Here is a 12,418-nt window from a genome sequence, read left to right as displayed (position 1 = left end):
TCCCACCGCACATCCTTCCATTCCTTCTGTGTACTTGAGGTCCCCAAGACAGAGTGCCAAGGGGGACAGCCTCCTCTAGCTTCTCAGGCCTGGTCCTTGAATAAACCTGGCTTCCTCTTTTCCAACTTTCCTCTCAACTACTGGCTTTTGAGTAAAGAGCAAACACACCCGGGTCCAGTGGCAAAGAGCACATTAGGATCACAAGTTGGTTCTAAGAGCTGCAAGACACAGACTGATTAAATAATCAGGAAATCAAAGAAAATGGGGGGAGGTAATTAAACAGTGAAACTAGAAGAAGTGAAGCCTCTGGCACCTAGAGCTATAGCAAATTTAACATGGCCTCCGTCCTGGCCAAATCAACCTAACGCCACACGGAAAGCCAGTCACCTCAGTTCCTCTTACACAACACATCACGCCCAGCTTTCAGCCCCAAATTACAAAGTATACTATATGCAAAATCGTAGCATATGCACAATGGGGATATCAGAAGGAAAAGAGACAAAGAAGCAGAAAAATATTTAATATATAAAAAAATATCCAGAGGGCCCAGAAGACATCTATGCCAAGGCATATCACATCCCAACTGCAGGAAACCAAAGACAAAGGTGATGTTTTGAAAGAAACCAGATGAGAGAGAGAAATTCCTAGCATGATAGTGGAACTGGGGGAAATTATTTACAAAGCAATTATTCAAAGCCGGTTCATTCACGAATGAAGAAAATCTATAAAAAAATCATTAAGAAAGGCTGTGATACTTCAAGACAGAGCATTCTCTCACTCCACCTTTCACTGCTCGGCAGGATGCGGACTCCATTCTAGACACCTGCAGCCAAGAACACAGGCTCCATGGCCTGTCCCCACTCCAGGGCTTCTTTCTGAAACCCTGACTCTCCCAGTCTCTGTGGCTGAGGCTAAGCCCTGGGTAAGTACTGCCAGGAAGTGGGGGCTGCCTTCTTGCAGGGGGGCCACGTGTGGAACGGAAGCTCCCCCCCCCCCCGTGTGGCATGCTCACAGCACTGGGTGGAGCCCTGATCACCCCTGCCCTGCCCCTTCTACTCAGCATCACAGGGAGGTTCTAGAGCCAAAGCAATTAGGCAAGAAAAAGAAATACAAGTCATCCAGACAGAAAAGTAAAGAAAGAAGTAAAACCATCTCTATTTTCAAGTCACATGATCTTTTATAGAGAAAATCCTAAGGGACTCGTTAAAAATTAGAGCTAACACACTAGTCTGCAAGGTTGCAGGACACAAGACGGATATACAAAAACCAAATATATGTCTATGCACTGAACAATCTGAAAATAAAATGAATGATTCCATTACAGGAGCACCAAAAAGAATAAAACACAAATAAATTTAACCAGAGCAGTCCAAAACTCAGAAAAGTATAAATCATTGTTGAAAGAAATTTCAAAAGATCCAAATAAGTGGAAAAACATCCCAAGTTCATGCACCAGAAGATTTAACGTGGTTAAGATGGAAAAACTCTATCATAATCTATAGATCAAAAACATTCAGAATCCAAGGTGACTTCTTTGTAGAAATTGACAAGTTGATCTTAATAAAATGCAAGGAACAGGTAAGGACCCAGAAGAACCAAAATAGTCTTGAAAAAGAAAAAGCAAAGTTAGACTTTGCTGCACACCTCTTGATTTTAAAACTTACTATGACTTCAGTGGTCGATATGGGGGTGGAGGAAGGGAGGAGGGAAGGGGGACAAGTGATGATGAAACTGATTAAAATTATGTTTTTATGTATGTGAAATATGCCACAATGGCATGTACCAATAAAAAATAATCAGAAGAAGAAAAAAGACTGTGTGGTATTGGCATAAGGAAAAAATAGACCAGTGAAACTGAATTAGCATCCAGAAATAAACATGTACATCTATGGCAAACTGATTTTGATACAGGCTCCAAGACCACTTAGTAGTAAAAAAATAGGCTCAGTGGTGGAGTGCTCGCCTGGCATGCATGAGGCACTGGGTTAGATCCTCAGCACCACATAAAAATAAACAGTAAAAGAATAGTCTTTTCATCAAAAAAAGACACTGGGACAAATGGATAGCAATATGTAAAAAAAAAATAAAGTTAGATCTTTGCCTCCCACCATATACAAAAAAATTAATTAAGATATAATAAAGAATAAACTGTAAATGCTACAACGACAAAACTCTTAGAAAGTTCCATAATCACAGAAAAAGATTCTCAACACCTTTGGTCATTTGGTCATGCAAATCAAAATACAATGACATAACAGATCACCTCCACTAGGACAGTCAGAATCAAAATGTTAAAAAATAACAAGACCTAGTGAGGAGGATGTAGAAAAATGAGAAGCCTCATATACTGCTTACAGGAATGTAAAATGGTACAGCTGCTTTGGGAAATGGTCTAGCAATTTCTCAGACCATTAAACACGGAGTTACCATACAACCTAGCAATTCCATTCTTAAAAAAATGAAAACATGACCCCACAAAAACTTGTACATGCAGAAACAACCCAAATTCCCATCACCCGGTGAATGCATAAACAGAATGTGGTTTAGGCACCGGTGGAATATTATCCAATCATTAAAAAGAAAAAAGCACTGAGCCTCGGTACAACGTGGTGAACCTCGAAGGCGTGACACAGGACACAAGCAGCCAGTCATAGACTGTACAATTCTATCGATATAAAATGTCCACAGTAAGCAAACGTATGAATAAAAGAAAGTGACAGTAGTTGCTTAGGGCTGTGGGGAGGGGGATAGAAGATAAGGGTGACAATGAACATTGGGGGATTTCTTTTTGGGGTGACAAAAATGTTCTAAAACTGACCGGTGAAGATGCACATGTCTGTGAACACACCACAAACCACGGAACTGTGCACTTTAAGTGGATGAATTTTGGTCTGTGAATTACCCCTCACTAAACAGGGGTGGGGGGGGGGTTTGGAGAAAAAAAGAAAGAAGTCCGAAGAGAAAAGCACTTCCACAGAGGGGAGTAAGGATAAGGTGACATTCTAGTTCTCATCAGAAATCCCAGAAGCAAGAAAGGAGTTGGCGGAGATACTTAAAGTGTCAAAAGAAAAATCCACAACGGAAAACTTTTTTTCCAGTGACATTATCCTTCCAAAATAAAGAAGAAGAAAAAAGGTCTTGTCAGCCACGGTAGCTCAGGGGGGCCTCAGGTGAATGCCCTTTCTCACCAGGGGCCATTCCGTGCCACCTCCTCAAGGCGCTGGCCTCCTGGCCCTGTGGGAGGCAAGAGGGCTCCAAGGCGGGGTGGGCAAACCAGGAGCCAGGCACCGGGGCGCACACCTCTCTCCCAGCGACTCAGGAGGCTGAGGCCCCTCACAATTCAGCAAAACCCTGTCTCTAAAGAAAATCTAGGAAAGGCTGGGATGCAGCTCAGTGCTAAAGCACCCCTGGGTTCCATCCCTAGGACCAAAAAGAGAAAGAAGGAAACCCACAGGAAAAATGACATAAAGGCGAAGCACTTGGCAGGAAGGGTGCCCTCCACCCAGGGAACAGTGGTTGTGCTTGTCCCCCTGGCCGTCACCCTCGGGCTGCAGGTGGGGGCTCTGCATAACCACTCCCCCTCTCCTGGAAGAGGGAGCCCCGGCCATCGTCAGCAGGACCACCGGGGACAGAGCACAGGGCCACTGGCTGCAGGGGGTGAAAGAGGAAGGGAGAAGGCAGGGCCCCCCACCCCTTCCTGGCCCCACCTGGGGAAGGTCCGGCTCCGCAACTCCTTGATGAAGAGCTGGCTGCCGTTCTGCACGGGCTTCACGTCGGGCGTCTGCCCCGGGCCGTGCTTGTGCCACGTCCGCTTCTTCTTCACTGCAGGGGGGCGGGGGGGACAGGAGGTGGGGGACAGGAGGTGGGCAATGTCACCAAGTGCAACCCCTCCTCCGGGGCCCTCATACCTGCTGCCCTGCAGGGGGACCCAGCAAGGCATTCGAAAGGTGGGAAGGATCTGGGGAGCCTGCGAGTACTCAGACCTCCCGACACCCCAACCCTCACACCCAGCACCTCCTCACCCTGACCACACACACACAGAGGAGCTCGGACCCCAGCCTTCCTCGTCAGCCTCCCGTGTCACCCACTAAAGTGGCATCACCATCCATCACTCTGACGCAGAACCTGGGGTCTCCCAGGACTCCTCTTCCTCCAGGCAACAAATCTGCCAAGATCACCAGAGACACCTCCTGCAAGGTCCCTGGCCAAGGGAGCCACCATCCCAGAGCAGGATGACACCTTCCACCTGCCCTCCACATCAAGACCCGGACACCTCCCTGCTGGGACCTTTGGCACCTGATAGCCACCACCACAGGTGGCCCTCTTCTCCCCTCCTCCTTCCCCGTGACACACCCCTGAAGATGGCTTAGGGCATGAGGTGAGGTGTCCCCCAGGCCCAGCACGGAGCCCTCCGTTCCTCTCTGAGCAGGTGAGGATGGTGCCTGGACAAGCAGGCTCTCACCCCAACCCTCAGAACGTGACCGTGACAGAGAGGGGAAAGTCAGTCTGGCCATTTAGTGACTTTGCTTGTCACAGAGCTGCAACTCAGAGCTGCTGCTTCCCTGCTTCTCCTGTGCCTTGGTCACACAGGACACCTTGCCAAAATTCAGTCTAGGAACTCTGAGGCCCTCCATCTACTCTATGCTGGTCAGATAAGCCTGTGGGGCCCATGGTTCAAAGTCAGTCCCAGGAACATATCAGGACAGGGGACAGCTCGGGGAAGCGCCCTGCCATCCCACCACTGTGGCCTCCATAAAGAGAAGGTGATGCTTGGCCACAGGCATGGGTCCCTCTTGTCCTCGCAATGTCCATTGAAAGCCCCAGTCCAGGCCAGAACAGCAAGGGCAGGAAGGCAGGAGGCAGGCCTGGGGCCTCCAGAGGGCTTCGCAGGCCATAGGCTGCACCAGGGACAGGACCCTCACCAGACACAGGATCTTCCAGAGCCTGTTTCTTGAACTTCCCAGTCTCCAGAGTGGTGGGAAATAAATTTGATGTTATTTAAGCCATCCAGTCTCTGGTATTTTGTTACAGCAGCTCAAATGGACTAATACACATCCCCCCACACACAAACAAAAACACAAGCAAGCATGCGCGCGCACACGCACACACACACACACACACACACACACACACACACACACACACACATTGCTCCCTAGGGGCTGGGCTATAGGAAATGGGATGGGGAGCTTGCATGTGAGCTCTTAGTTGACGGCCAAACCTTGGCCCAAAATCTCCCCAGGCACAGGAGTGGGGCCTGGGTAGATTGGGTCCACATGCATCCCACAGCAAGTGGGTTGTCACACTGAGTGTTTCAGAGGACACCCAGGGGCACTAAAGACATCAACACCATGTGCTCGTCAATGTGGGTAACCTGTTCAGCTATGCAGCCCCCACCCCACCCCAGCTAGACTCACAAGCGTCCCCAGGCAAAGACACCTGGAACCCGTGCTGACTGTCAAAGCAGGAGCCGCAGCCTGTGGTTTCCAAGACCTCTAAGTCTACAACTTCTTCTCAGGTGACACTCACGTGCACCTGTGGCATAAACCACACAGAGCAAGTGCTGCCCCCAAAATCCTCTCACCAGGGCCCCCTGAGTGAGCAGGTAGATCCTCCACCCCCAGGAAACACTTCTTGGGATCTCCTAACGCCAGCCCTGCTCTGCCCTGGCCACCTCCCAGGTCCCATGGTGCAGCCCTGGATCCGCCCAGAAGCTCTGCCTCATTTGTCTGGGTCCTGTGGCAAAGATAAGGAGGCCCTGAGACCTCCAGGTGTGCTCGGCGAGGTACCTGGACCCAGGAGAAATTCTTCCTCCCCTAATTCTGATTTGAAGCAGTCTCCAGAATGTAGGGTCATCGTTTGTCCCCAGGGTTGCTGATGGCTGGGGAGGGGCTAGGAAGGTAACTTCCCCCAGGCATAGCCTTAGCCTAGAAGGCTCAGAAAGCACCACCAGACTTCTCATCTGCACCACCCCCCCACACATTTGGTGGCATCTGACGGGGCTGAGGATGTGCTAGGGAGCAAGGGACAAAATCTGGAACAACGGCAGCTCCCACCTTCAGAGCGATGGACACAGGCAGTTAACGGTCTAGCTCTGGAATGTGCCCCAATGCTCACGTCTTGAAGACCAGGTCTCCAATGCAGCAAAGTCCAGAGTTGGGCTCTGGGGGAGGTGCTTGGATCCGAAGGACTGTGACCTCCACAGTTAGTCCATTGAAGGCTGAATAGATCACTGGGAGCAGGCGGAAACGGCAGGCAGGTGGGGCATGGCTGGAGACCTGGTCGCTGGTTTGCCCAGGGGAGTATATCTTGTCCCTGGCCCTTACCCTTCCCCCACCTCCGCTTCCTGGCTGCCAAGAGCTGAGCAGTGCCCCTCTGTCACTCCTTCCATCACCATGCTCTGTCTCACCTGGGGCCCAGAGCAGTGGACGGAAACTCTGAGCCCAAATCCACTTTTCCTTCTTTTAGTTGTTTGCTCAGGTATTTTGGTGACAGAAGCAAAAAGCTTACTAACACACAGGCCAAGCCCTAGAGAGGCCAAGAGACAGCAGTGAGGTCCCCAGAGCAGGGAGACCTCACTCTACAGCGCCAGCTTCACCAAGCGCCAGGCCAGCCAAAGCTCCCCTGAGACCAGGCTGGGCCCCGAGAACAAGAGCCTGGGGCCTTCTCCCACCTCTGCCTCCTCCCTCAATCCCACTGTGTCTATGGGAGCCCACGGAGCCTGGGGGTCTGGCCCCCCGGGCTTGCAACAGGGACCTGAGGGAACTCTCTTGAAGGAGCCTGACGCCCCAGCCCTATCCCAGGGCACCATCCCACTCGGCCCAGCCAGCCCAGGGCCAGGAACGGGAGTGTGATCAGCCAGCCAGCCCAGGGCCACGTTCAGCCTCAGTTTCTGTGGGTACAAACCCAGGCAGGAGCCCTGAGGCCACACTGGCACACTTGTGACACTGGTCCAGTCCCCAGGTCACTTCTCTCCTGAGGTCTTCGCAGAACATGGCTCTGACCCCCACTTGCCACTCAGGCTTGGTCTTGGAGCTGAAAGGCCACTTGGGTGAACCTGCCAAGCATGACGGAGCCTGTGCCTTGGGAGCCCCCCAGGACCCACTGAACCTGAGAGGGACCAGAGGAAAGGGGAGGGGAGGGACAGCCTCAGCACACACAAACAGCCAGCTCTGTGAGACCCAGGCCCTCTGAGATTCCCTGGGAAGGGGGTGCTGTTGCTGGAGGAGCAGGCAGAGCCCACCCACAAACACATACGGATGACCTGGGTCCACCTGTGCCAGTGGCTAGTGCAGCAGGGATGGGCTGATCTGGGGGCCCTGATGCACCTTCATCACCGTTTACCTGAATTCCCAAGTCTGCACCCCAGACTCAGGCTATCGTGGCCACTACCAGAGTTCATTATGCAGCCCTGTCTGGGCTTTAAATCTAGTGGGGTTTTTGCATAGCTCTTGAGGGCAGGAGCCAATCAGAAGGGGCAGGTGAGGCCTGAGGGGTTCCCAGCTTTGGAGTCCTGAGGCTGTGACACTGCCATCTGGTGCTACCCAGGGCGTTTCAGCCCTAGCATCTCGGGGCCGAGGCCCGGGCCTCCCTGCAGCCAAGGCGAGTATTTGCCACTCCAGATGGCAAGAGGCGGCCTTCCGGGTACTTACGGGTGGACTTCCCGTGGGTTTTCTCGCAGTTTGGGCAGTGGTAGATGTCAATGTCTGGCGCCTCCTCCTCTTCCACCCCAACACAGCTGAAACGGGAGGAAACAGATCGTTACCCTCTCACTCAAGCCCCCTCAGGTGACGTTCATCCACCAACTCCGAGGTAGGGTCCCAGCTCACCACCCGAGGACTGAGGCCAGATGGAGTAGTTGCACAGGACAGGGTCCTTGGAGGGCAGGGGGGCTGCAGGGCTGCCCTCCTAGAGTGGATCTGCAGCCCAGACGCAGACAGTGTTGGACATGACCACCACGTGGACCCACTGGATGGGCTGGGCCTCACATCCAGCAGGCCTGTCTCCACAAGGCCACCTCCACCCTGTCCCCCAGGGTTCAGAGAAGGTGAGGGGGGATCTCGGAGCCAGGTCACCCCCAGGTCTTTCCCTGGAGCAGCCCGTGAGGACAGAACATACCAGCAGCAGCCAGGAGCACCCCAGGCAGGACAGACCAGGGCCACCTGCCCAGCTCAACCCCAGAGGGCTCAGGATGACACCTGGGTCACAGGAATCATGAGCTCTCCAACCCCCCTCCCTGAGTTCCTGCCGAGAGCTCAGCCCAGGAGAGAGCTGCCTGCTGAGCAGACACTGGCCTGGTCACAGGCCAAAGCCACTTAGGCAATGAGGACAGTGAGCACCAAAGGCTACAACCCAAAACATCAAAAGCTTCTAGCGAATCCAACCCAGCAAGATGGAAACACATGGCTCCGTTCCGATGGCTTCTACTTTTTTGGTTAAAAGTGACAGAAAAGTGGCCATCTGTTCCCTGCAATAATGAAGGGCGGGACGTGGGGAAACCTACCCCCACAAGGAAACGCAGCCGATGGGCTGGGAACACGCTTCAGCGTTTCCTTCTCGTGGGCCAAGAAGTGTGAGGAAAACTGACCAGACATTTTTTAAAAATGACACTTTCCCCAGGGGCACATCCAGAATTTCTGTGTAGGAGGAGTTCAGAGGAACAAGCTATCCAGAAGCCACCGGTGTCCACCAAGCAGATGGTTTTGGTGGAGGACAGGCACTCCCAAACAATGAAAGCCAAGTTTCCTACACCATTTTCAGTCACATTTAGAACGACCTCTTAAATGTTTTCTTTTGTTTAATTTTTTTATTTGGGGGCCGATAGAGATTCATAGCTATCAGAAATTAGTAGGAATCTTTTAAAACACTAAAAGGCAAAGGTGAGGAGACTGGGAAATAGGGACAGGACGGCTCCTGTGGGCAGGGCGTACTGCCAAAGCTGGCCAGGAGCCCGGTTCCCCACACACCCCAACAGGTGGACATGGGAACATCCCGAGAGGGAAGCACTGTATGAACCGCGACGCTTGCTCAGCATCCTGTGTTAGAAGAAGATTAGAAACAGCTTAAATGTTCCCTTTAGAGACAAACTCGGCCATCTAGTGTCCCTCCCCCTGATGGAATCATCAGTGACCATTAAGAGTGATGAATGACAAGACCATGTGGGGACAGGTGAGTGGCCAGAACACTGGGAGTTGACAGGCTACGTCAGGGTGGGAGCGGGTGACAGTTCCCCTTTCCAACTGCCTACACTTGAACCAAGGGAAAGCAGCGTATTTCAGTGCAGATGCTGGGCCTGGTCTCACCCCTGGCTCTGAGCTGGTCATTCTTCTCCCACATCCGCTAAGGACACAGGCTGCATCCCCCAGCCCACTCGGTCACCTTGGCCATGCCAGGGGGGCTGCTGGAGCCACAGGGCACACGGGTCCCTGGAGAGGGAAGCGCAGGGCAGCTGGACTCATCTCCAGGGAACCCGTGCTCTTCTGGGTCTGAACCACTGGACACTTTTCCTGACGTCTTAGAGCCCGGAGCTTTCTTTGATGGTGGAACATCATATCTCTCTCTGAACTTGTTTTCTCCTCTGAACGGGGGCCCTGCGATGTTAAGTGTTGGGAGGGGAATGCAGTAACCTACGTAGAAATGAACTCAGCGACTTTAGAGGAGGATCGACCAAACCAAAAGCTGGTTCTTTGACAAGTCTTTAGATAGAAGAGGAGACTCAAATGACTAAAACCAGAAATTACTACTGACCTTAAGGAAACAGAAAAGGATTCTGAAAGAACAGGCCAATGAACTATACAACCGAGGTGAAATGGACAGATTCCTAGGAACACACAAACTATCGAAATTTAAAAAAATAGAAACTTTAAACATATCCATAAGAAATCAAGAGATGGAATCAGTCACTGAAAACCTTCCTAAAACAAAATTCCAAACCACCACGAGTGAATTCTATCAAATATTTAAAGATGAATACTACCAAGCCTGGGCTGAGCCAAAAATAATTCAACACCACCTATTCTCTCAAACTGCTGCAGAAAGTTAGAAGTGGAGGGAATATTTCCTAGTCCATTATAAAAATCCAGCATCATCCTGACTCTGAAGTCAGTCAAACGCTACAGGAAAACTACCCACCAGCAACCCTGATGAACACTGGGATAAAATCCTCAGCAAAACACCAGCGAATAAAACCCAGCAGCACCTTAAGGGGGCCACACACCACAAACAAGTGAGCTCTGTCACAGGAATGCAAGGGTCACTCCACACGGGAAATGAGCCAACAGTGCAATCCCCGAGGCATCGCCGCTGTCTGTCAGCAGGCAAGTGTCCCTGGGCCCTGCCTGGAGGCTGGGACAGCAGATTTCTGCTTCTCTTTCCCTGACTGGAGAAGACAGAGCTCTGACGGGGAGCGTGGCTCACCTGGCCCTTTCTCTGGGGCTGCACAGCCTCTGCCTGGCCCTCTGCTCCCTCTCTCCCAGTCCTCTCCTGTCCCCTTCCTTCCACACCACACCACGTTAATGTGATGAAGAAAACCACACGCCACCTCTGTGTCTCCAGATTGATACAGAGAAAGCCACTTGACACAATCCCACACCCTTCGTGATTAAAACGCAGCGACAACAACAACTCCACAAACTCTAAATAGAAGGGAACGTCTTCGGATGATAAAGGCCATACGTGAAAAACCACGGCTAATATCATACACCAGGGTGACATCAGACACATTGATAAAAGGCTGAAAGTGTTCCCTAGAAGATCAGGCAGGGGACAGGATGTCTGCTGTTGCCACTTCTATTCAACACAGTGCTAGAAGTCCTATTCAGAGAAAGGAAATGAAATTAAAAGCATCCAAATTGGAAAGGAAGATGTAAAATGATCTTTATTTGAATGACATAATCCTACAGAAATTCCTAAAGAATCCACACACACACACACAAAATGCTAGAGCTAATAAATTCAGAAGTTGTAGCATGCAAGATCAACACACAAAAACTAGCTGTATTTCCATACACTAGGAATGAATAATGCAAAAATAAAATTAAGAAAGCAATTAGGATAACATAAAAGGAATGAAATACTGAGAACCAGGCCTAGTGGTGCAAGCCTGGAATCCCAAGCCACTTGGGAGGCGGAGGTAGGAGGATCCGAAGTTTAAGGCCAGCCTCAGCAACTTAGCAAGATACTGTCTCACAATAAAATAGAAAGGGCTGGGGTTGAAGCTCAGTGGTACAGCACTTTCCTAACATACATAAGGCACTGGGTTCAAGCCCTACTTCTGGAAAAAAAAATAAAATAATATTTAGAAATAAACTTAACCTAAGCTATGCAACACTGAAATTTTGAAAGGCAGAAATACATGAAAATACATCCCCTGTTCACAGGTCAGAAGACTTAATGTCAAGAGAGCAATAATATCGAAAGTGATGAGAGATCCAATGTCATCCCTGCAAAATCCCAACACCTTTGTTCTCGGAAATGGAAAAGCTTATCCTTAAATCCGTATGGAATAATAAAGAACCCCAAAGAGCCAAAACAACCTCCAGAAAGAAAAATAAAGAGACTTACACTTCCCAATTTCAAAACTTAATACTTAAACTTAAAAAGTCATTTTTGACAAGGGTTACCAGACCGTCGGGGAAAGGGTAATCTCTTCATCAAACGACAGGCTCAGGCAGAAGAACAGACTTGGATGCCTACCTCGCTCCCTATACAAAAATTAACTGAAAACAAAAACAGCCTAAATGTAAGATGTGAAATTGTAAAACTCCTAGAAGAAAAAAAAAATGGAGAAAAATCTTTGTGGCTTTGTATTTGCCAACGGATTCCTAGACATGACACCAAAACCATGAGCAACAAGAGAGAAATTAAATGTTCTTTGTGCATCAAAGAACACCGTGAGGATGGCTGGTGCCTGTCATCTCAGGGACTCAGGAGGCTGAGGAAGGAGGATCACAAGTTGGGGGACAGCCTCAGCAACTCAGCAAGACCCAGTCTCAAGTAAAAACCAAAAAGACTGGGGACACAGCTGAATGGTGGAGTGCCCTTGGGTTCAATTCCCAGTACCAAAAAAAAAAAAAAAAAGGAGTTAGAGGAGGAGAAACGGCGCTGAGAGAATGAAGGGAAATATCTGCCAATCATATACCAGATAAGGACTGGGCGTCCACATGAAGAACGCTTACAGCTCAACAATAAAGACAAATAATCCCATTTAAAAATGGACAAATGGTTTAAACACTTTTCCAAAGATTGGTAAATGGATGACAAGCACATGAAAAAATGTTCACCATTGTTATTAAAGTGCAAATCAAAACTAAATGACGTATCACTTCGTACCCACTAGAATGGCTATAAATTTGCTTTTATAATTTTTTTTAGAAAAATAAGTATTTACAAGAGTATGGGATAATTGTAACCCTCTTCC

The 12,418-nt window shown here is 49.9% G+C and overlaps 1 protein-coding gene across 1 annotated transcript in view; it reads right to left on the bottom strand.

The window, feature by feature from the left end:
• Phf2 (PHD finger protein 2) overlaps positions 1-12,418 on the bottom strand; it is a 99,786-nt gene that overhangs the window by 34,825 nt on the left and 52,543 nt on the right. Inside the window, exons 2-3 of the mRNA XM_026406930.2 lie at positions 7,653-7,738; positions 3,708-3,822 (exon numbers count right to left, since the gene is read on the bottom strand). Of these exons, the coding sequence (XP_026262715.1) occupies positions 3,708-3,822; positions 7,653-7,738 (201 nt within the window). The remainder of the gene's footprint in view (positions 1-3,707; positions 3,823-7,652; positions 7,739-12,418) is intronic.

The sequence above is a fragment of the Urocitellus parryii genome, chromosome 13, assembly GCF_045843805.1.
Source record: "Urocitellus parryii isolate mUroPar1 chromosome 13, mUroPar1.hap1, whole genome shotgun sequence".
NCBI classification, from domain to species: Eukaryota; Metazoa; Chordata; class Mammalia; order Rodentia; family Sciuridae; genus Urocitellus; species Urocitellus parryii.
This window is presented reverse-complemented; position numbering and strand designations above follow the sequence as displayed.